The sequence below is a fragment of the Microcaecilia unicolor genome, chromosome 14, assembly GCF_901765095.1.
Source record: "Microcaecilia unicolor chromosome 14, aMicUni1.1, whole genome shotgun sequence".
Classification (NCBI taxonomy): Eukaryota; Metazoa; Chordata; class Amphibia; order Gymnophiona; family Siphonopidae; genus Microcaecilia; species Microcaecilia unicolor.
In genome coordinates this window covers 51,395,093-51,420,166 of record NC_044044.1, presented here as the reverse complement: position 1 = coordinate 51,420,166, position 25,074 = coordinate 51,395,093, and the positions used below count along the sequence as shown (strand labels likewise).

The 25,074-nt window shown below is 44.8% G+C and overlaps 1 protein-coding gene across 2 annotated transcripts; it reads right to left on the bottom strand.

Moving 5' to 3' along the window:
• Positions 1-1,150: 1,150 nt before the first annotated feature.
• ADAMTS4 (ADAM metallopeptidase with thrombospondin type 1 motif 4) lies at positions 1,151-21,841 on the bottom strand. Of its 2 annotated transcripts, XM_030188316.1 has the most exons (9): positions 20,457-21,841; positions 11,785-12,123; positions 11,144-11,276; positions 9,921-10,091; positions 9,245-9,531; positions 5,102-5,288; positions 3,937-4,112; positions 3,127-3,302; positions 1,151-2,601 (listed from the first exon to the last, which is right to left on the bottom strand). In XM_030188316.1, exons 1-9 carry the CDS (start codon positions 21,084-21,086, stop codon positions 2,166-2,168), a joined length of 2,535 nt encoding a protein of 844 aa, XP_030044176.1. In that variant the 5' UTR covers positions 21,087-21,841; the 3' UTR covers positions 1,151-2,165. The 2 variants fall into 2 exon arrangements, with proteins under 2 accessions (XP_030044176.1, XP_030044177.1); XM_030188317.1 differs by lacking the exon at positions 11,785-12,123.
• Positions 21,842-25,074: the final 3,233 nt, after the last annotated feature.

Sequence of the window (25,074 nt, the reverse complement as noted above, 5' to 3'; positions counted from 1 at the left end):
TGTAAACTTCTAGAAAGAAGCATATTCCTTGATGACGCAAACTTGACTATAGGGGTCTCTCTCCTACAGAACTGTTGAAACCAAAACACAGTTTTCATTTCCTATTCTAATCACAACTATCTCTTCAGGTTAAATGGGTGCCTTGATGTTCCTAAAACTGTAAAGTTGCCATTCAGCATCAGTCAGTACCTTTAATACAGTTTGTCGTTTCTGAGGTAGACCGCTGATGTTATTGCATGAAAATGGCATTTATTGCATAGTCTGAATAAACATTCAGTGATACTGGTACTTGCATTGGAGGTTTTACAAGCCTTGGCCTGGCTGACAGTTTGACACTTGCCTTAAAACCTGCACCAATCCTGGCATACATACATTCCTCTCCTCCCTCAAAAGGGCTAATTAAAGCCATAAATCAATAAATAATCAATAAATAGGAGGTATCATTCTACACAAGAAACCAGGACTTGGAAAGTGACAAAGAGCCCAAGGAGAGAATGACAATTGTACCAAACATCTCCTGGCCTCTTTTGCTAAAAAATAAGTTTGATCTAGACTGTATGACCAGGTACAAAATTAATTGAGTCAATTTGCTAAGTAAGTAAACAAGTTTTATTTTGGGATCCGGTAGTATTGTCCTTTGCTCTGGGTTACCAGATCAATCAGAACTGGATCTGGAATCCAGAACTATATGCCTTCAATGACAGCAGGGATTTTTTTTTCTTTCTATTCCATATACCCTCTTAACTCATAATTTCGGTCACTATTGTGTGACCATTTTCGGCCAGAGACCATTCTTCAAAACCTTCCACGCACCCCTACCAATCTGGCCACTAGGTGTCATTATTGTGTAATGATCAAAATTCTTTCCCAAGGGGTCAAGACCACTGCGTTTGCTCCACTAACCCAAGAGCACAGCAGTGCACAGCACTGCTGCTGGGCCGGCCATCACAAACACTTTCATTTGATCAGTTTTAAAGTGACTTTCTACACTGCCTTTTGCCATGACCTCCTAGTTTAAATAATTCCCTTAAATAGTTGTATATTTAGTATCCTTAATGAAAAGGAGGTCCCTTCTTTGAGCATCAACTTCATCTATTATCACTTGCCAAAATAACCATCATTTTTTGTTTTAGTTTTCATTAAAAATTAATTTTGTAGGCTTTTCAATATCTCCTGATCATTGCACATTTTTTTGGTCTAACCTGCTTTCTGTTCACCTGTAGAGCAATGCATCTGGGGACTTGTAGTCCACAGGCCATTACTTATAAACCAACCAAAGAGAATTGCAAAAAAGTATTCTCAGTGAACCTAGAGATGTTTGAAAACTCTGGGTATTCAAGAGCATGAAGCTTGTTCAGTTGTATGGTTTGAGTAATTCTGCAACCTGATTATTCCCATCTCTTTGTTTTGTGTAAGAAGGATTGCCAGAGCCCCAGCTCTGTGAAGACAACGTCGATGTCATCAAATCAAATCACCTTAATGCTTCTCTGGGCCCCACTTGAATTGCCACTGGGTGTGCAATACGTTTTTAGATTGTCCACATTGTCAGACAATATGCTACTGAGCCTGCTCGTGAGTCCATTTGTGTCAGAGAAAAATTGCAGGGCAATCCAAGCACCTTAGTCCTTAACCAGCAAAAACACTTTCTTGTGACTCATCTCCCTCTGTCATATGAGTGACCATAGACTACCCAACTTGTCACCAAAGTCCAAGGTTGGATGTCACATGGAGATGGGGAAAAAATGAAGTGCATGACAAAAGACAAAATGATGATCCACTCCAGCTGAACCAGCCAACAAAAGTGGCACATACTGAATGTTCATGTGGATATATGTTGTTTGCTTCACAGAAGATTTTATTCTCAGTTTGGAGGCCTCGTGACCTGCAGTAAACCACTAAAGGCCTAAAGGTGCAAGAAAGCAACAGGAAGCCCGTGAGTGTATGACCTACTCAAGAGGAATTGTCAATAAAGCACCTTGAAATTCATCCAAAAACCTGAGAAATAAGCACACAGGAAGGTGCAATATTTGAGTTTCAAAGCACCTTTCTCAAAATCCATCTTGAATGACTAAAAGTCAAAGTTTCATGAGGCACTTTTGGTGAAACATGTAGGACGGCCTGCTGCAGAACACTTTTCCAGATCTCAAGTTCTATTTTCTGTGCAACTATTTGTGGCTACTTCTGGATCTCTTCAGGATCTCCAGCATCAGGGCTCGACGTTTAAGCCAGTCCTCCATTGGCTTCCTGGGTGGTACAGGCCTTGTGGTGCTTTTTGGAATGAAGAAGGTGTACTTCAGCCTTGGCGCCTTCTTGTCAGCCACCACCAAGGCTTGTATGGTAAGCGACACTTTCAGTGGCCCTCGACCAGTGATAGTCTCCATGGCTTTTGTGGCACCACTGTAACGGAGTGACACTCCTCCCCCTACGTTAATGTCCACTTCAGAGGGCACCAGGATATAGTTGCCATTGAGGGCATAGGAACCATCCTGCCTCTTCACAGCAAGATAGATTCCATCACTGCTTGAAGTAGACCCACTGTTCTGACGGATCAGGATATTGGTGGCTCCGGCCGGGATGGTGATTACATCATTGTAGCCATATCTATAACAGATAGAGAAGATAGCATGAATACAAATGGACTGCCTAATGAGCAATGAAAGAGCAATGTTCACTGAAAGTGTGACATTCAATGACAGCCACAACTAAGGAAAAATCCATAAGAATGTAAAGAACTGGCATGAGTTCTATAGTGTGACTACCAAAGATACACAAGGATCTTCATATGGAGAGGCATCACCATGACCAAACCATGAAACTGAATGTTCTCATGCACAGTTTACCAGGTACCTTCTGGGCAGTTGTCTAAACAGAGAACTATACTGACTCCTACCCAGTCATCCCCATGAATGTTGTATAATATGCCCTTTCTCAACCTTCCATCCATGAAATAGCAAGTGGTGTGAAGGTTGCAAGAAACATTGTTTGTGCTGGTTAGAAAAGTATAAACAGCCTCTCAGGAGGCAAATGGTCCTAGAACTTTTCATTTCTTAAGGTACATTGGCAAGAGATATGAAAACATAGGCTCCTTTTTGCATCTCCTGTGTTAGGGACAAGTTCATTTCTTACCGGGGTTGGGTGAAAGATCCATAGGTCTTGGTGCAGGTGGACCCGTTTCCCCCGCAGGCCATGCACTTGTCAAACTTCTTTTTGGAGCCAATGATTCGGTCGCAGCCCGCATGGACACAACGACCCTGTACGCAGACGGAGGTCGTGTCTGGAGAACATGGTGTCCCATCAGCTACCTGCAAGGAGGAGAAAGCAAGAGCTGTGAGTCACACCCTTGCCAAACCCTTTAATAATAATAGTTACAGTTCAATATATGTTCTTAAGAATGACTTTGAGTGAAAAGTGACAATGTTGGCATTTGAGCTTATCTTTTCACTGAACTGATGGAGAACCAGCCCTGTGAAAGAAAAGGAGGAAGATGCTTCATACCTTCCCCAGATTCTTTTTACAAATATAGGAAGGCAAGGTGCACAGCCACCACTGGATCAGAATCAAAGCTGCAATGTAAGTCCCAAAGTGTGGGATGAAATACTAGGAAAAAGAGGGTGAGAGACTAAGCAGATGGAGGTTAAGCAGTGTGAGTTATAGGTAACAGCTGGGATCTAAGCAATGCGTAAGACTATGATTAGATATGTTTGTTTATTCTGATGTCCATAGAGAATGGAGGAAGGGAGGAGGTGAAAGTGAGGTGGGTGGAAAATAGTAGGCGATGATGATGCACCCCTTCCCTTAAAATCCATGTGTGTCATGCATGAAATCGAGTCAGCTTTCTGTGTATGGCCAGATTGTGCATTTGTGTCCTGTTCTTGCTTAAGTAGGACATGACAGTTTCTTCACAAACAAGATGCCTGGCCTGGCTTTTACGCTCACCCTTGGTTCCAAGACGTAGTAATAGCCCAACGGCTTGGACTGGCAAGTGAGTTTGCATTGGTCCTTCTCGGCTATCCCGCTGTAGCGAGGTACCCAGTCCATGGGTGAGGGGAAGCCCTTAAACAGGTCTGTCCTGTGGTTATAGGTGGCACACTGCTGCTCCCGAAAAGTGAGAGCTATAAAGGGGCAAGAGAACAAAGAAACACAAACATTTAAAATTATGCAAGGTTTTATTTTTGTACAGTTTTAAGTGTTAACATGGAGTCAGCTGTTTTTGTTAGCTGAAGTAAAACCTTTAAGCTACTTAGTATTGGCATGGGCTACCAGTGATTCACAGACACAGGCCCGGCTCCGGGGTTCCTTCTGCTGCATCCTGCCTTAACAGGAAGTTGCATCGGAGAGGGCGGGATGTGGAAGAGCAAACCCTGGAGCCGGCCTGTGTATGTGAATTGCTGAAAGGTAGCGCACACCAATACTCTTAAGTTGGAAGCACTGCGGCAGAAGGAACAACAAAAGAAACCTAGAAGTGAAGGGCTTGCAGGACGGGAGTGGGAGCGGAGGGGAAGGGAGCGAGCCAGCTAGGGATGCAGTATTGGTTGGGGACGTTGGGTGCATCATTCCTGGGTGGGCCTTAGGCAAATGTGGGTGGGCCTGGGCCCACCCGTGACTACGCCCCTGCCCATAATACTTTATTCTGATGCTGTATCTCCTTGGTTTCTTTGTATTTGTTTGAATATTGGTGCTGGTTTGTCATCATCACCTTGTTTTCTATATCATATATTTTTTGATTGGTGGTGTGTATTCCCATTTTTTTTTGTGCAATATTGAAAAATATACATAGAGTAAGCCACTGCTTGCTCTGGGATTGGTAGCATGGAATCTTGCTGCTATTTGGGATTGTGCCAGGTACTTGTGACCTGGCTTGAACACTGTTGGAAATGGGATACTGGGCTGGATGGACCATTGGTCTGACCTAGTATTGGTATTCTTATGTTCTTATGTAATAAGGGTAAAACCTGGCCTGAATCGGTCCCTCTGGGATGACCTGGGTCAGACAGCAGCCCTGCATGGATCTTGTTGGCCTCTCTATTCAGTAGCTAGAGCTACTGTACCTTACATGTCAAACCTTGCCCCTGGAACTTATCAGGGACTGTGTAGCACTCACCATTGCTGCCAGGGCACTCCTTGGTGTTACAGGAACGATACTGGGTCCTCTTCCCCTCACAGTACTTTCCCCCATTTCGAGGCACAGGCTTGTTACACTCTCGGATGGAGAACTGCACCCCGCCCCCACACGTCCTGGAGCACTCTCCCCAGGCACCCCAAGAGCCCCAGCCGCCATTTACTGGAGTCTGTGAAAAGAGATATACAAACAGTAAGTCCATTGTTTCTTTCAGATCCAGAGGAAGACCCATGTACAGAAGTGTGGAGTGATACTTGGAAAATGGAGGTTTTGGCTAGTGTTCAGCCAGCTGAGTTCTCTGGCTGGCTGATATGCCTACTTTAATTTTTCCGCCTATAAGGGCAAGGCATTGATCAAATCTGCTATTGGCTATTTATCTATTGGGTCAAAGTACTTTTTCAGAACATTAATAGGTTTAAGAGTATCTCTTATCATATAAGACCATTACACTGCAAGAGGTTAGATCAGGGGTTCTCAATCCAGGCCTTGGGACACACCCAGCCAATCAAGTTGTCAGGGTATCCAGACCTGCTTAGATTGCTTTCATGGTTTGCAAATCTCTCTCATGCATATCCATTTTGGATATCTTGAAAACTTGAGTGTGTCCCAAAGATTGGGTTGAGAACCTCCTGCATTCAACTGACAGATCCTTTTCTTCTTCTTTACCCATCTCTTGTGCTTTTTGCCCAAAATCAGCACTCTTAAAGTGATAGAAGGCACTCCTTTATGAGTGCTACCCAACATATTCTGGGGTATTGAGATATAGACCAAAAGAAGAGAGGGACCACTCAACACACCTGAAGCAGGAAATCAGAGAAAATGCAGCTGGCCACAAAAAGGGGATCAGGAAACACTATTTATTAGGGACCCGATGCAGCCCATGTTTCGGCATATTGCCTGAGTTGGGGTCTACAAGGTACCAACATATAAAGAAACATTTAAAAGTTATATTTAAAATTTGATTGTATAATTTGTAACAAATTATAATAAAACTAGTAAACAAGGCCCATTTCTGAGAGCAATGAAATGGGCGCTAGCAAAGTTTTCATCAAAGTGTGTATGTTTGAGAGTGAGTGTGTGAGAGAGAGAGACAGAGTGAATGTGCGAGTGTGTGTGTGACACAGTGAGAGTGTGTGTGTGGAGTGTGTGTGCGAGAATGAGAGTGTTTGTGTGAGAGGGAATCCCAGCTTCAGGGTGTTGACCCCCCCCCCCCTCCCTTGGCCTTTCAGGATGGTGGTCCCTCCGTCGCCCGGCGTTTTTCCCCCTCCCCCCTGTCTTCCCTCCCCCCTTCCTGCCCTCCCCCTTCCCCCTCGCAGCTTCAGGTTCGAGTGCCCCCCCCCCCCTTCCTGCACCTTTCAGGGTCGTGGCCCTCCCTCTGACTGTGACGTTGAAGCTGGCTCCCTTCGTGGCACGTTCAGGCAGGCAGGCAGGCTGGCTCCCTGCGTCTGTCTGATGTTCAGGCTGCCTGCCTGCGTCGCTCCCTCCATGTCTCCGAGGTTGTGCGGGGCGATGGGAGTCCTGCGGATTTGGAGATTGGCCGTGGGGGGGGGGGGGGCAAGGGGAGATTGCGTGTCGCCGATGCCTGCGTCCCCGCCTCCCTCCCTCCGACGTTGTGCGGGCGATGTTAGTCCTCCGGAGGTGGGAAATGGCCGCCGAGGGTCAGGGGAGATGGCGTTTGGCCGAGTGTCATTGCGCCGCCCTCAACGTCATGACGTTATGACGCGAGGGTGGGCCAGACACTCCTGGCCAAACCGGATATCTCTGGTGCCTCAAGTTTCCGGCTTGGGGCTTCATGGAACGTTGGTGGTGCCTTTTATTATATGGAGATAAGTTACACTTTAGCAAAATAAAAAAACAGCACTAATGAGATAGTTGGATGGACATATTTATGACATAATGTTGTTGGTAAACATTAATAACAAAAATGATATGTTGTATAGCTTTAAATGAACATTATTTTTGTTAACATTTACCAACAATATTTGTCTATATATGACACTGACATTTCTGCATGAATCGTAGCTGTGCATGCAAATAAATTGTGTAATGAGCCAATTAATATCAATTAATTGATGTTAATTGGCAATGATTTGGATTGCACGGTATTCTATAATCCTGACCGCCCAAATCCCACAGCAACCCAAAAGGAGGCGTGGCAATGGGAGGGGCATGAGTGTGTCAGGAGCATTCCATGAAAATCGGCACAGAGTAAGTAGTCTTCGCGCTCAACTTGGTCACACCCTTTACAAAATTGCACTTAGCACCAATCTTTTCCAGTACCCGGATTTCAGTGTCATTTATAGAATCCGTCCAAATATATCTAACTTTCTCATCATTATTTTTTATATTGGTAAGGTATAATTTAATTTATATTTAAAATTTGTTTGTATAATTTGTAAGGCTTCAATGATACCTTACCTTTTAGACCCTGATGCGGGCAATGCACCTAAACACAGGTTGTATCGTCCTTAATAAATAGTGCATCCTGATCCCCCTCTTTTGGCTCATTAAATTTTCAAATTTATTATAAGCTTGATATACCGCTCATGGGAAGTCCATCAGAGCGGTTAGCAATACAAATTTCATAAATAATTGTGGAAGCAGAAAAGAATTCCATTCAGCACAGGAAAGAGAAAAAAGAGTATAGGAAGGGGGCCAGAGGGAAGGGGTCGGATAGGACACTACTACGCAGGGACAAATGAGCCAGCAGGCAGCGAAGCATCGGAGGAGGCAAAGGCCATAGCAAACAGGTGGACCTTGAGCTGGGCTTTAAAGGACTGGAGAGAGGTTTCAAGCTGGAGGGCCAGAGGTTAGCATATCTGGGTTTAAAAAAGGTTTGGACAAGTTCCTGGAGGAAAAGTCTATAGTCTGCTATTGAGACACACATGGGGATTGGTAGCATGGAATGTTGCTGCTAATTGGGTTTCTGCCAAGTACTTGTGACCTGCCTTGGCCGCTGTTTGGAAACAGGATACTGGGCTAGATGGACCATTGGTCTGACCCAGTATGGCTACTCTTATGTTCTTATGAACGGCGTTCCAGAGTTGAGGTCCAGCTAAGCTGAATGTGCGAGTATGTATAGAAGAGAGATGGGTTTGACGGAATGAGGGAACCTGAAGGAGGTGAGCCTGGGAAGAGTGAAGGGTGGTAGGGGAGAAGATATTGGGACAGATAGGGAGGCTGACCAGAGTGATAAATCTTATGCACAAGAAGGAGTAATTTATATAAGGTTCTAAAGGAAACAGGTAACCAACACTATGTACGGAGAAGAGGGGTGATGTGATGTGCCATGAGGAAGACGTATAGCTGTGTTTTGAACTAGTTGAATACTATCTTTTTAGGAAGTCCATGAAGGAGGGCGTTACAATAGTCAAGGCACGAGAGTACCAAGGAGAACATGGAGCACTCAGATAGTGAACAGATGTTGAACTGAATACACCATTTTAAATTTAAAGAAGCAGCGACCGATAACGCTGTATATGTGTGGACAAAAAGTTAGACCTTCGTCCAAGATGACAGTCAGGACTGTGACTGAGGCATTGTCACAGAGAGAGGATTGTTGGCTGTAGTAATAGGGCAAGCCAGGGAACAAGAATCAGAGTGAGAGTGGATGAGACCTGTACAACTCCAGACTTCGCGCCGTCTGTCTCGCAGCACCCTACGCCTGGAATAAACTTCCTGAGCCCCTACGTCTTGCCCCATCCTTGGCCACCTTTAAATCTAGACTGAAAGCCCACCTCTTGACTCGTAACCACTTGTAACCACTCGCCTCCACCTACCCTCCTCTCTTCCTTCCCGTTCACATTAATTGATTTGATTTGCTTACTTTATTTATTTTTTTGTCTATTAGATTGTAAGCTCTTTGAGCAGGGACTGTCTTTCTTCTATGTTTGTGCAGCGCTGCGTACGCCTTGTAGCGCTATAGAAATGCTAAATAGTAGTAGTAGTAGTAGTATGTTATGATTCTGTAGCCAAGTGGCTATCTGGTCTAACCTGAGGTTGAGTGACTGAATAGAAGAAGCATTTGAGGGATCAATCTGTACTAGGAGTTGAATATCGTCAGTTTATGCAAAGACTTCTAGGCCTGGGGACTCTATTTTTGGTATCAAGATATAGAGCACTTACGTTATAAGCTTTCATCTCCACCCTGCTGATGCAGCGCCCATTCATGCAGGTCTTTCCCACTCCACAAGGTGTGCCATCTGCCCAGGGGAAGTGCTTGGTCTGGCACATGAAGTGTCCATCGATCCTGCCTGTGCACCAGAGGGAAGAGCAGGGCGTTTGGGGGTTGGGGCAGTGACGTGAGTCTGGCCCAAAAGTCAGCTGACATTGGCGATCGGAGTCATAGTCATTGCCTGGAAATGGTACAGGAAGGCGTAGGGGTGCATGGGGCTTGTCCAGGAGGCAGTGACCTGCAGGAATGGGAAAACATGGATAATGATAGAGGTAAACATTACTGCAGTTACTGGAGTATCACTTGACTGTCAAACAGGGTAAGAATGCATTTTGCAGTCATAGCACTTAAGAAATGGATGTGCAGTCATGTCTGGGGTGTATGTTTAGCACCACATTCCTGATGCCTAGAATGGACAGCTTCCAAACCAGAGGCACTGCATTAATTAACATCACTAAGTATTGCAAGTTGGGTAATGACTTGGTCAAGGCAAATCAGAGAGGAATAGGTAGAGGCAGGACTAGATTCAGGATATGTTGCCATCTCTTTTTGTCATCCAGAAGACTAAGACAACATATCCTGCATTGAAAGAAGCCAGGTGATCAGGAGCGCAGGAAGTTATTTTACCATGGCCGTTGTCCAAGAAGTCTGTGATGAAGCGTGCACTGCAGGGGGACCACAGTTCCTCAGGGTCCACATAGGACATCACTGGTGCCATCATATGGCGGGTGTTGCTGGCCTGCTGGTTGAGGTCGAGACATGGCTTGGCATTATCATGAAGCATGTTGAACACATGGCCTAGCAGGAATTAAAAAGGAACAGAATCATGAATTAGAACCAATCCCAAAATAGAGGAACATAGGAGGTTCCTGTGCTTGCCTTCATCACAAAGCCAAAAGTACATAAGCATTACCATATTGGGACAGACTGAAAGTCCATCAAGTCCAGTAACCTGTTTCCAACTGGCCAATCCAGGTCATAAGTACCTGGCAAGATCCCAAAAGAGTAAGCCATGTGATATACCCAAAGCCTGAATATCCCTGGGGATCAAAGAACATCTGGGAACGGGGAAACTGAATACACTCTCGTTTTGTCAGTTACTTATTACAAGAGTCCTTCAGAATTGTAGAAGGTTATTTTCAGTAACAGGCAGGTATGCTAGAAACATTTCAGATGGCAAAGTGAACATTTTCCATCAGTCGTTGGTTTAGCTGCATTTATCTAGCAGTTTTATTACCAAAGTTCAATAGTTAAACTGAAAAGGAGCAGGCAACTATTGCCACAGAGATGTTATTGGGATTACCAGAATCTAGTTATCACTAACAAAAGAAGCAACAGCCGATTAAATCAATGCAGTAATGACTTTGCAACTCCCATCCCGGGAGGTTTCTGTCTTGCCTTTGGAGCTAAATATTCTGGCAAACTAGGTCTAAGCACAGAGGAGCCCTGGTTGTGAAGACCAGGGCTTTTTTGAGGGGGTACTTGGGAGTACTGAGTACCGGCACCTTTTCCATTGTCTGTTAAAAGTGACCCATGGTGGGCCCCAAGGTTTAATGAAAGAGCTCAGGCTCTTACACACCAATTCTATCTTGTCATAGATTCTGTAACTGGTTACAGGGGGCCTGGCTATTGTGGGGTGGGGTCCCTCAGTGATCACCCCATCCCTGAAGGGTGGCCTGGCATTTGAGTACCGGCACCTTTTTTGCTAGAAAAAATGCACTGGTGAAGACATACAAGGAGATCCAGAGATGTACTTGGGTATATGGCACAGCAGCAGGAGGTAAATTGAACAGATTGGATGGGCCTCCACATCCTTAGCTGCTAACATTCTGTGTTTCTTTGTTTCTTACCGAGTTCATGAGCTGTGGTGAATGCAGACTGCAAGCCATCATCCTCCACAATAGAGCAGCTCCTTGAGGGATCACAAACTGTGCCCACGTCAGCCATACCTAGCGTGTCGCAGGTCGAGACACCACACAGGTCCTGCAGGAGAGGGGGACAGAAATGGAAAATGAGAAAATCAAATCTGCCACTTGGTCACTAGGAATCACAAGGGTAATGGATCAAAGGATTTTGGCTTCAACTTGATAAACCAAGAGAGTAAAGCTGTCCACTTCCCCAATACTATAGCCTCCTGGGGTTCTATTCTCCCAGTTCTCAGTACCCCAGTCTGTGTTCTAGCCAAGGATATTGAGATGCTACCAGCCTCTGTCGTTTTGGATTTGAACTTTTAATATTTTGGCTTCAACCCTAAGTTTTCACAGCTGAGCTAAGGGCACAGTCCCTAGCTTCCTCGTTCTGAATGCTTTACTGCCACCTCTTCAGTGGTACCCATCGCATGTTCCGTACTCACTGTTACATAGGTCTGCATTACAGTGACTCACAAAAATATTTCATAATTAAAGCAGTAAGATGCAGGCTCCAACCTAGGCATTCTTACAAAAAATTAGTCTGACAAACTCCATCACAGCGATATAGGATGTTGCCATACCTGTCTGGTGAAGAGGATGGCCGTGTCGAAATGTTCAGAGTCTGAGTCATTCAGCTTGTTCAGGCCCTTCTGCCACTCACAGAAGTTCCGCAGCATTTCAGCAGCATTGGAGGTCACCTTCAGGCCCCCATGGGTCTTGCCTTTCTCAGCCCGTCCGATCACCACCAACCGGGTTACCACCACATTGACTGGATTCTTAAGGCTCGGATGACGGAAGAACTTGGAGGTGGCAGCCATGACAGTCAGCAGGTAACGTTTCAGCCCTGCCCCATGGAAAGTGGCCATGCTCTCGTCAGCCACCACCAAAGTCTCCACATAGCGAGGGACAGAGGCAAAGCGCTGCAAAAGAAGTGGGAGAGAGAGAAAAAGAGGCAATCAAAATATGTAAGCTGGTTTCTTCTCTCATCATCTGCAGCCCTTCAAGCTCATTGCAACTGAGGCCCTTAATCTGAAAGTGAGGATATGACATTTGAATAAGTTCAAGGCTAAGAGAACTCGGGGACGATGGAGCCATTTCTGATTTTTCTTTGTTGCATCTATGAAAGAAAAGCAGGAATTACAAGTACATTGATGCAGTGGGCAAAATTAGGTCTGGCTCAGGTTGTGTCTTGTGCTATGTAACCATGGTCCCTCATGGTTGAACATGGTGTGCTTACATTACAATTTCTGATCAGCATCAAAATCATTATTGACCATCAGCAAGAACAGTCACGAAAGACAAGAAACTGGAAACACACTTGTGAATTAGGCTTAACCTGAAATGACTGATCTAGTCATAGGTTTGTCCCATTGCATGTAGGAAGGTCTACTTGCTACTTAAAGAGAATTCCAGTCTCCAACCCCATGTACATGATAAAACACCAAGAATGGATCAGCCTCTTTAGTATGACTTGGGTGAAGCTGAGAATCTGAGTTCTCTTGCACTATATCAACTTTCCTCTAAGTGTAAAAGAAGCCAGAGACCTTGGGGCTGATTTGTTCAAAGACCCCTCTCCATTTCTATTGTACTTTTGAGTGGAAACAAAGTGCCTCTGAGACATCTTGGGACATTTTCTTACTTAAAGAGTTGTTAGAGTTTTGATTAAAAATAATACCAGATAGCTGAAATCCAGAAAGCACATGGCTGTGTTTCAATGGTGTTGTTAATGGGTTAAAAAAATCAGAGTAGTGATGTGCTGAATGGGGCACCAGGATACACTGATTAGATTATTTTGGAACAGGGGTGGGCAACTTTGGTCCTCGAGGAGTGCAAACCCAGTTGGGGTTTCAGGATTTTTCCAATGATGATACAGGAGATCTATTTGCGTGCATTGCCTCCATTGTATGCAAATTGGTTTCATGCATATTCATTGAGGAAATCCTGAAAACCCAACTGGGTTGTTGGCCGTAGAGGACTGAGGCTGCCCACCAGAAAAACAGTGAGCATCTCAATCAGTAAAGCAGGGCCTGTGTACAAGCACCTTGATTTAAAAAACAAAAACAACAAAAAAAACATGGCATCATTGTGAGAAGGATTATGGACATAATTGACCCCTTCCCTCTAGAGCAGTGATTTTCAACCCACTTCTTGGGACATACCCAGCCAGTCAGGTTTTTAGGATACCCACAATGAATAGCCCAAAAACCAAATAAGCAAGCGATCCACAAGATCCAGACCAGTGAAGAAATAGCATGGTGGAGTTTCAACAGAATTTATTCACCACAACAGATAAAACACATAAAACATTCTACATGCCCGACATGGCCGTGTTTCACCCACATAGGGGCTGAGTATTAACCAGCAGGTACCATTCAAGATATTCACCTGTCTGGTATAAACAAAGTAGTTAACAATCACAGACGAGCAGGCTGCTTGCATATGTATCGGTCTGTTTTTAGGATATCCCTAATGAATATAGAGTGGAGGAGTGGCCTAGTGGTTAGGGTGGTGGACTTTGGTCCTGAGGAACTGAGCTCAATTCCCGGCACAGGCAGCTCCTTGTGTCTCTGGGCAAGTCACTTAACCCTCCATTGCCTGCCGCATTGAGCCTGCCATGAGTGGGAAAGCACGGGGTACAAATGTAGCAAAAAAAAAATGCATTTAATACCATATACCGGGATAAATACTCAATAATTAGTCCTTTTAACATTAAATTCTTATATCATTTGACTAATATACTTTTAACATACAGTCCTACTAACTAATAGCACATACGTACAATGCCAATAGAGAAGTGAACTAGGAAACGCAGCCAGTGTTGGGACCAAAAATTGAGACTGATGATTGATAGTAAGAAACCAGTGGAATCTTCGTTATGACGTCAGATATTCCCTTCTTCAAAGGAAGCTGTGATACCCCTCCACTGTTGGATTTACAATTAACAAGGCTACGCGGCTAGGACATAATAGGTCGCAATTGAGATGACAAGATACGTTCTTGAAATATAAGTCGGACGTTAATCATGTTAAAAGCTCAACAGCTGTGTTTTGAAAAAGGACATTTTCTTTCTTTTTTGTGTGCTCATTCAGATGGAATATCATTGACACCATTTTAGTTTTTGCAACTTGAGTCTAAGATTTTGTAATAAATAGGATAATTCACAATTGGCATTGTATGTGTTATTAGTTGGTAGGACTGTATGTTAAAAGTATATTAGTCAAATGATATGGGAATTTAATGAATATGCATGAGAGAGATCTGCATACAGTGGATGTATTGGGCATGCAAAATCTTTCTCATGCATATTCATTTTAGATATCCTGAAAGCCTGGACTGTTTGCAGCCCTCTAGGACTGAACTTGGACAAGCCTGTATGACAGACTGCTTTATTCATTAAAAATGACAGAAGAGGCAAGGAAAGTCCAGAACTTAACTGCTGTCAGCCAGGAGCAAAAGGAGTTTTGTGATGTTTAGACAAAAGTAAAATGTCCTAGCTGCTGTTAATCTGGACTTCATGGAGGGGTGGGGGGAGCTCACTGCAGCCCACGAAAGCTAGTGAAAAGCATGCGGGGGTCAGCAAGCAGGGAGGGTCGGTTGAAAGATATACAATCGTAGAGTGTGGTAAGGATCTGCCTGTTCTAGGACCTCTTGGACTACAGCCCCTGACGTGCTTCCTACGTCACTGTGGCGCTGACTGTATCTTGCCACCCCACTCACTTGGACAGCTCATGCCAAATCCATGGAAAAGAATCCCAAACAGCCCTTTCCCCGGTGTGCTCTGTGCCAGGAGAATCCACAGTGAGAGGCTTCTGCCAGCACTCGATGCTCCACCGTGAGCAAGCAAGGATTTTTGTTAATCCTTTGGTTGTAAATAATTTCTGGAAGATGACTTGGAAGCCTTGCGCAAATGGACATTTCATTGTGTAAATAGTACGTAAAGCCAGGGGCACAGCTGTGTACTAATGAGGAATTTAGGAAGCAGAGATGCTCATGTCTGGCTGACTCCCAGTTAGTAATTAAGGTAGAGAAGCTGATCGGTGGACACTAACTCAGCCCTATTAAAGAATCTAATGATCCAAACAGTCACCTATTTTTCCAAGATAGATCACATGTACAGTATGACAAAGGGCGCTGGGAAAGAAGTTGGGAGATCCCCTCACTTTTTTTTTTGTTACATTTGTACCCCGCGCTTTCCCACTCATGCCAGGCTCAATGCGGCTTACATGGGGCAATGGAGGGTTAAGTGACTTGCCCAGAGTCACAAGGAGCTGCCTGTGCCTGAAGTGGGAATCGAACTCAGTTCCTCAGGACCAAAGTCCACCACCCTAACCACTAGGCCACTCCTCCACTGTTGCTACTATTTGAGATTCTACATGGAATGTTGCTATTCCACTAGCAACATTCCATGTAGAAGTCGGCCCTTGCAGATCACCAATGTGGCCGCGCAGGCTTCTGCTTCTGCGAGTCTGACGTCCTGCATGTACGTGCAGGACGTCAGACTCACAGAAACAGAAGCCTGCACAGCCTTCTACATGGAATGTTGCTAGTGGAATAGCAACATTCCATGTAGAATCTCCAGTAGTAGCAACATTCCATGTAGAATCTCAAAGAGTAGCAACATTCCATGTAGAAGTTGGCCCTTGCAAATCACCAATGTGGCTGCGCAGGCTTCTGCTTCTGTGAGTCTGACGTCCTGCACGTACGTGCAGGACGTCAGACTCACAGAAACAGAAGCCTGCGCAGCCTTCTACATGGAATGTTGCTAGTGGAATAGCAACATTCCATGTAGAATTTCCAATAGTAGCAACATTCCATGTAGAATCTCAAAGAGTAGCAACATTCCATGTAGAATCTCCGATAGTAGCAACATTCCATGTAGAATCTCCAATAGTATCTATTTTATTTTTGTTACATTTGTACCCCGCGCTTTCCCACTCATGGCAGGCTCAATGCGGCTTACATAGGGCAATGGAGGGTTAAGTGACTTGCCCAGAGTTAAGTGACTGTGCCGGGAATCGAACTCAGTTCCTTAGTTCCCCAGGACCAGAGTCCACCACCCTAACCACTAGGCCACTCCTCCACTTTCTGTTATGGAATACATAACATTAAGCATGCTTCTTAATTGTCTGAGATAAGAAATAGTAGGATTTTTTGTAATTATAATGGAGTAAATTTAATCATTAGGAAGTGGATGGAGGTGAATGACACAGGAAAGAGATATTTAAGAGGGTGGCACCATTTAAATGTATGGAGGTGAATGATATGAGGAAGAGATATTTAAGGAAATGATGCCATTGAATTCTCTCTGGAGGTGAATAATGCTGGAAAGAGAGATTTAAGAGGGTTTAGTACCGAAATTGCCTAGAGTGCTGTAATTTTGAGGGTGGCACTAGAGGCTTTGATTATGCCCGAACACACAGGCTCTGCTCATGCCATGAAATAACTAAAGTATCTGGGTCTTCAGAGAGAGTCTCATTTTATTTTAGAAAATAAATCAGTGTCTCATATGCCATGTACCAGGGCTTCCCTGAGGTCCCTGCAGATTGGGTTGCACCTGGTTTGGTTTATGGGCTGTAGATTGCCCGTCCTTAGGCTAGGGTGTCTATTACCCTGGCAGCAGCCCTGAGAGGTAATGCCACTGAAGTGTGTAGATTAGGGGTTCTCAACCCAGTCCTCGAGACATACCTAGCCAGTCAGGTTTTCAGGATACCCACAAAGAATATGCATACAGTGGATGTAGGGCAAATTAGGATTGTAAACTCGATTTGTGCAGTCTTAGGACTCCTATTCCAGGCTTAAAAAAAAAAAAATTGTGTCTCCTAATCATAACACCAAGAAAGGAGAAAAAAAAATGTTCAGCTCTGATCTCCTCTTTCTCCTCTTCCACCTCCCCACCTCCCTCTCCATGGTAGCTGGTTCCATTTCTTTGAGAATAGGCTGACGGACTCCTGGTTTTATCCCAGCGCAAGAAGTATGGAAACCCTCTCCCTCCCAAAAACCGGAGCCAGCTGCCCACCCTTCTTAAGCAGGAAATGTGCTTCTGCCAGCTGGTAAAATACTTGCATTGGCAAGCAGCATATCCGTAGGGCTCTGAACTGACCTTGTCAGACTGAGTGGCCATTGGCAAGGTGTTCTGTACTAGGCACAGTTTCCAACTTTCATCGTTGTGGGAGGGAAGATGGAGTTTGGCACTGGGCTAAAGATCAAAGAGGAGAGAACAAAAGAGAGGGAAGGCTGTACCCCCCTCCCCTTTCCAGAACATTTCCTGTGTGCCCCAGAGGATTTTTGAACAAAAGACTACCTCATAAATGTGTGATTTCCCCATTGCTGCAAGGTGGGAAGGGGATGAGCATGCTGTCACAGCTACAATTCCTAACCCTTTCCCAGCATCAGTGGGTGAGTCTTTCCTCCTACACCTGTGATCTGTGCCAGGGCCTGAAGCTTCTCTGCTTATGGTATCCGAATTCCTCATATGTACATGGAGTCCCATATGCCCTGCTTTGCAACGCTTCTGCCATGCCCCTCTCCTCCTTGCCCCTTCTCCCCCCCCAAAATATGCCTCCAAATAAACCAGATCCTGCCATGTTATTTCTGACCTTTTCCTGAAATATATGATAGTCCCTGATCTCTTATGTGTCCTGTTAGCCTATTTTGAATAGATTACGAACTCCTCTGAGCAGGGGCTGTCTCTGATTTGCATGTGTTCGGCCCTGTATGTTTCAAGGAGTGCTGTAGATATGAGTAATGACAATACTGTAGGATCATATAGGTTTGATCATTTATGGTTGAGAAGAAAGAATAGCTGGTTTAGCTCCTGACAGTAAAATGATTCTAAATTTCTTACTGTTCAGTTTGTGCCCCTCTTTTCATATTTGATAGTTTAATTTCTGAGAGTCAAGGTTATGGATGGAGCTCTCCTCCTCAGTCATGTCCTCCACTACCTTCCTGCACAGGAGCCCTTTGTGTCATGGTGGCCCTGCCTCCCCAAAGAGTGCAAATGGTGACTTGAGACAGGTGAAGGACAGCCTTGCAGCAAGAGGGAACAGGACTATAAGAAAATATGTAAACATGAGACAAAGGGCTGTGGAAACATAAGATAAAGGAGACTAAGGAGTAAGAATTAGAGAGAGAAGAAAACCAGAAAAAGCGCTCCAGCTTTGGTACAAGTTCCTGCCTTTCCTGTAGCAGCAGGGATGGCAAGTCACCCAGTTCCAGGCTGGAGATTCTGGGACAGTCCTGGATTTTTGGCCCTCAGGATAGGAGGACTTGCAGCACTGATTTCAATGGGCAGGATCAGGCACTACAAATTCCACACTGCTTTGGGATATAAGTTCAAAGCCAGGACCAGACAAAAATTGCTATTCTGGAATTGGGTAACTTAGTATCTCTGTAGTAGAGCTTTACGGTCTTGTGCTGGTCACATTTTCAGGATATCCACAATGTTAATACATGACAGAAATTTGGGCCTCCAATGTGTAAGGTTGCCAACTGGATCCAGATCTGCAAGACAGGGTTGATCCGGTCTTGGATTTACCCCTTTGCATACAGGGACTTGTAGTTCTGATTTTTTTCCCATTACATTCTCTAAGAAAAGCAAGACTACAAGTCCCAGCATGCATGGGGTAAACCCAGGACTGGATCAACCCTGCCCTGCCATTCTGGAACCAGTTGGCAGCCTTCACTATGTGTGCAAATTCCTCACTTGTATGTTTGTTATGGATATCCTGGAAACATAACTGGCTGCACAGTGAAGCTATAGCCCACGAGAAGCAGGAACATCTGTACTTTTAATGGAACAGCCTCTTTTTGTTGACCTGAATCAACTGGTCACCCTAAATTACTTCCCAAAATAACTGCACTGCTATTTGAGTCATTTCCTAGATGGAGGTCTGTTTTGATGTTTATTTTGGATCATTTCCTCCTGCTGCATTTTCACCCTTACAGTGTTAATTACAAATGAAAGAAGAAGGAACTACACATCCCAGGATGCAATGGGAATGAAAAACTAGGTCACTTGGCAGCTCTGGGAATAGCCTCTGAAAGTTGAGCAGCCAGCTTCTATGTGCTCAAGTTACAGGCTCAGTAAGACGCTGCGAGGCTTGGCTGAACCTCTGGCAACCTTACCGCAGCTCCTCCTCAGCAAAGAATGTCATGCCCAGCACGGGGCAGTGGGCAGCCACAACTGGCTTCACCCTGGACATTAGAAAACCCAAAGTAATCAGTACCAAGGGTTTAAAAAAAAGGCTGACACCAAACTGGGTTTTCCACATTAAAGCTTGTTGGGGGCGGGGGAGATGAAGGAGGAAAGGCATGGAAAGTTCTGAGCTTAGCCAAAGAGAATACATAAAATGCCCAGCAATGGGTGCCAACAGCTGCTGGGATACTGTGAGTCTGCCAGTGGCTTGAGGAAAACCCCAAACCATTTTCCTTGCTGGCACAGGCCCAGAATGTTAGAATTCAGGGCATGGTTTAAAGCACATTTACTCTGGAAAACCTTTGCAACGAAATTGGCTCAGGTGAAAAAAGACCAGAGGCTGACACATGGCAATTGGCAGGCTGTAACAGCTTGTGGCGTGGACTCGGACGTCCTGGCTTTAGCTGATATTCTACAAAAGCAAGATGAATAATTTCCACATAATGGCAAAATCTGCTCCAAACAGCACTCCTAGTGAAAAATCATTGAGAACCAGGTGGTTTGACTTAGGCAAATAAAAATGTCTAGCCTTTAAGGCTCAGAGCTGATCTGTGTCATCATTCCAAATGCTTATATCTGGTATGCGCTAGACAAGTGATTAATAATAATATATAATATATGGGTTCTTGCAGGCTGGGTGAGTGTCTCAAATCCAGGAATGCAGGACCTAACTATTCACGGAATCTACAGGGAGTTTCTCTTAGAAAGAGATGCTGATCTTAGCCACCCTAATGGAAAAGTTAGTGGAGGATTCCTAACGGGCTCCATGTCATGGAGAACTGGCTGATCCAGTCCTGAATTTATCCCCATTGCATTTGTGGATTTGTAGTTCCATCTGGCCTTCCCACATTACTGATGCAGACGGTAAAACCAGGGCTGGTCCAGCCTGTCCCTTATCACATGGAGCCACCTGGTTACCGCCAAGCTAGGTCCCCTTTGGACTTTCAAAAGTTCACTCATACAAATCCTGTTTGCAGCTTCGGGTCAACAAATAACTGGAATCTGAGTAACAATCAGATTGCTAAAATAGAGGCTAAACCCATGCCTGCTCTCCCTTACCTTTGCTCTTCTGGAAGGAAGGTTACGTTCAGCTCCCTGCGGTGTCCTAGGGAATCCTGCAGCTGCCGCGGACCACTGGGCTCCTACATTACACATAGGACCACTTCCTTTCTCTGGCACCTTTTTCCGTATCAAGTGGGCGCCTACTCCCTCTGCGCTGTTGGGGCTCCCTCCTTCCAACTGCTGGATGTGGAACTCAGTCCCTTGGTACTGCAGCACTCCTAGCAGGGATTTCCCATTGTAGCTCACTGCTGCGATGGATTCTGGGTCAGAGTTCACTGTGCCGGTGAAGTAGGCCCCAGACTCAACCAAACCGTCAGCATCTCGTTGGCCATTTCTGCCTAAGTATTGAACTGTCAGGTCCTCAGAGAGGAAGCTGGGGTCTTTTTCTAAATCCAGCAATAGTTCTTCCCCAAAAGCCCTGAAACGCAGCAGTAGGCGGGCTTCCGAGTGACTCCCAAGCCCGTTCCTGGACCAATCTGTCTCCTCCTGGCCCGGCGGGCGGAAGCTGGAATTTATTCTTTCCGGAAAGACAATTTCTTCTCTATAACTGGCTTCCGATGTCAAGACCAAAGGAAGCCACAGTAGGACTCTACACAAAAGACAAGGCATGGTAGACAAACCTCTCATTCTTACTCAGAAATAACAAATCAGTGTAAAGAAAGCTGTTAGGCAATCAGACAAGAGTTAGCCTGAATGAATCTCTGCTCTTCGGTTAATCTAAATCAACTATGGAACTATGATATAGTTGGAAAATATATTCAGTTCTTAATCTTCAAAAAATGATAGCAGCTCACAAAAATACTGCTAGGTGAGTTTATTGCTCTACGTTTTGAAGAAAATCACTGTCTGAAATAAAGAGATGTTAACTTGAGCTCACAGTCACAGTACCTGAGTTCTAGCAAAACCTAGAGGGTGAATGTTTCAGATAGTTTGGGTAAAACAAAATGAGTCTGTATTGGGTTAGGGAGGAGAGGTGTCCCCCTTTCTTTTCAGTTAGACGTGGTGCTGACAGACAGTGTCAGAGCTAGCTGGAATTGTTCTGGCTTTGCAGAGGCTTCTTTGAAACAGAAAAAGTCAGTTGTGGAAAAAAATTGTGTTTCTCTTGCAAAATATATCAAGTCTCCGTTTAGGAGACGTTTGCTTCTCTGCTTTTCAGCCAGAATAAGTCTGCTTATTCTTTTTCAAGGTTTCAAGGCTACAAGTTTCTTCTTGCAGAGATAGAGGACTAGAGGGACAGCTGTGTCCTGGAAGACTTTTTTCCACGCTTTCCTTCTTCTTTTCAATGAGCCGCTTGGAACTTCTCCTCAGGCTGGTAAGGAACTTTTTCTCTTCTCTTTTGTCTTGTTCTCTTTGGTGTCCTCCTCCTCCACTCTCTCTGGCTGCCTTTTTCAGTCTTCTGTCTCCTCATCTGGGCTCTGGGCTTATAACAGCTGGCCCAGCTGTGCAGCCATTGGCTACGGAGTTTTCCTTTCTTTTTTTTTTTTTTAACACATTGCTGTAATCTCTTTTGATGATGCATATCCAGACGCAAATCAGGAAACAGCAGCCCCCCTTCTTTTTCTATTAGATGCATTATAACTTTTTTTTTTTAACTAAAGAGAAAACAAACTCCAAGGAAATGGAAGAGAGGAGATATGAGTGTGCTCCTTTTGCTGGCCTGTTTCCAGGGATATGTTGTCTGGAGGTGGGGGAGACAGGCTGACAGTTTTTTGACCCCATTATTTTACTGGTTTGAGCATTTCTCCCCAGATCCGTGGCCCCCTTCCTCCATCCTTCACTGCATTGTGTTTTGAATATCGCTTACTGTACATAGTTTGGCAGGGGAGCCGACTGGCTGGTTATAGGAGAGGGGGAGGAAGACAGCAGCTTATGTATACTGGTACAGGACATTGTGCTTTCTTATACTCATTGTGGAGGTTTATTGGCCAGGTTTTCTTTCTGTTATTTTTTTCCCCTCTCCCTCCACCCTACTCCTAGCCCCCGAGTCCTCCACTCCTCACTGTGGTCCTATGTAGAAAGGAATGAATTCATGGAGGCTTCATACCAAGTCTTCTTACACCAGGGGTTTTCAACACAATCCTCAGGGCACACCCAACCAGTTAGGGTTTTCAATGGGGATATCCTGAAAACCCCGACTGGCTGGGTGTACCCTGAGGACTGGGTTGAAAACCTCTGCCTTACACCATAGGTGCGAGCTCTGTGGGTGCTGAGATCCCCCCAATATTGAATAACCTCCTTCACTGTGTCCAGGAATGGATCGTTTATATTGTGTTTAGCACCCCAAACTATTTTGAAAAGTTGGCACCTTTGTCTTACATGGTATCTAAGATTTGTCCCCTCCCCACCTTGGTGAATCAGGTCACTGCAGCATGTATGTAGTAGGCTGTGTCCCTTACTCCTCCCTGCACTTGAAGAAAAAGGTCCTTATAGTGCTTATATAGCAGCCCGCTGGGCAGAGTACTACTACTACTACTATTATTTAGCATTTCTATAGCGCTACAAGGCGTAAGCAGCGCTGCACAAACATAGAAGAAAGACAGTCCCTGCTCAAAGAGCTTATAATCTAGTAGACAAAAAATAAAGCAAACAAATCAATTAATGTGTAGAGGAAAGAGGAGAGGAGGGTAGGTGGAGGCGAGAGGAAAGAGGAGAGAAGGGTAGGTGGGGGCGAATGGTTACAAGTCAAAAACAATGTTAAAGAGGTGGACTTTCAATCTAGATTTTAAAATGGTCAAGGATGGCGCAAGACGTAGGGGCTCAGGAAGTCTATTCGAGGCATAAGGCGCAGCAAGACAGAAGGAGCGAAGTCTGGAGTTGGCAGTAGTGGAGAAGGGAACAGATAAGAAGGATTTATCCAGTCTGCCAATCCATGCCACCTACTCTCTACTACTACTACTATTTAGCATTTCTATAGCGCTACAAAGCGTACGCAGCGCTGCATATTACAAGCATCAATATTGTGTTGCACAGAGCACATGCAATTTGAAACATCTAACTTAAGATGGCTTCAAACCGTACGTGTATTCAGTGATGCTATCCCTTTAGGTAACACCACTGGATATCAGTTGTGATAGTCACATCCAGGATTGTTGGGTTAAGGCAGTTTCAGTTTGAAATACAAGTCCCAGAAGGCATTGCAGGTAGGGAGCCAGGGGGTGAGATGAAGAACCCGGAGTGGACTCCTAGCTGCAATCGGGGAAGACATGGGTGTAAGCTGGCAGGATGTGTAGAGTGGCGGCCACTAGGGGGAAAGAGAGATAGGAAACCCTGTGTGCAGGAGCTCCTCATTAGTCTAATGCTTAACTCAGGTGGTATAGGTGTGAGGGAAGCTAGTGGAAGGAGAATGATTGGTTGTGAGAGCAGAAGCCAGGGATTGATTAGGCAGGTGGGAAGGAGTCCCAGAGGAGTTCAGTTCAGGAGGAGAGAAGCAGGCTTAAATCCCTTGGGTGTGAGGAAGTCCCTAAAGTATTGAAACCTCCTGAAAGTAAAGTCTGCTTTGTGATTTAACTGGGATGATGAACTGATTGAATTGTTTGTCTTGGGAATTGAACAACTGTTTATTGTGCACTGGATAAAGAGCCCAGACTGAAGCTGACTGTGAGCCTGTATGGAATCCTGGTAGATGCTGGCAGCCTACTGCTTAAAGGGAACTATTTGCCACACACTTTCAGGTGGCTTACATGTGCTTAAGATTAAAGGTGAATGCTGCTGTTGGACCCGTGTATCAGGTCTACCAGAAACCTGCATGGAATAAAAGCCTTAAAATTGAAGTTGCTGGTGGACATTGGTTTCTTGATTGTACCGGGAGCGCTCTCCCTGGTGACACAGTGTATAAAGTCAAGAAATGGTGAGCGATGATGTATGCTGAGCGTGAATTCTATAATGGCAGTTCTGCACAGAATTGCTGTAATAGAATATTAGCATCACTGCGCCTAACGGTAAGCACAAGCATTTATGCCAGTTCAGCTGGGGTAAAGGGTTGTGTCTAACTGTAGGCAATTAGATGCGTAAATGATAGTTTTCTATAACCTGTGTACCTAACTGCCTGATGTGCCCCTGATCTGCTCATGCCCTTCCCATGTCTACACCCCTCCTTGAAGTTGTTCACTTTGGAGTTTGCGTGCACAATAGAATAGCGACTAAGGGCATTGCACACATAACTGCTAATTAGCATAAGAACGTAAGAATAGCCATACTGATCAGACCAATGGTCCAACTAGGCCAGTATCCTGCTTTCAAAAGTGGCCAATCCAGGTCAAAAGTATCTGGAAGAATCCCAAAGAGTAACAAGATTCCAGAATCCCAAAGAACAGCAAGATTCCATGCAGAATCTCAAAGAGTAGCAACATTCGGCTATGAACTTCAATTATATTATAAATACCCAGTGTACCTGAATGTAACTCACCTTGAGCTACTGCTGAAAAGGTGTGAGCAAAATCCAGGTCCTTACAGTGTATAGATAGAGCCCCTCCCCCGGTTGAACCAAGTCCTTCTCCTGTGTATGCGATGCCGCACCCTCTCCTTGATTTATGTAGCAGTGAAATTGTTTATCTCTAAAGAGAAGTGAAGTTGGGCAGACATGTTATGGACGATAACTTTAAATTGCCTAGTGAGC

Bases quoted from the DNA above. Each gene is read 5' to 3' on its own strand.
- ADAMTS4 (XM_030188316.1), bottom strand. From the start codon at position 21,086: ATGAGAGGTTTGTCTACCATGCCTTGTCTTTTGTGTAGAGTCCTACTG. The intron at 11,277-11,784 runs GTATGGCAACAT...CCTCTCCTGCAG, and splicing joins CCATCCTCTTCACCAGACAG to GACCTGTGTGGTGTCTCGAC. The intron at 9,532-9,920 runs GTAAAATAACTT...CCATTCCTGCAG, and splicing joins CTTCTTGGACAACGGCCATG to GTCACTGCCTCCTGGACAAG.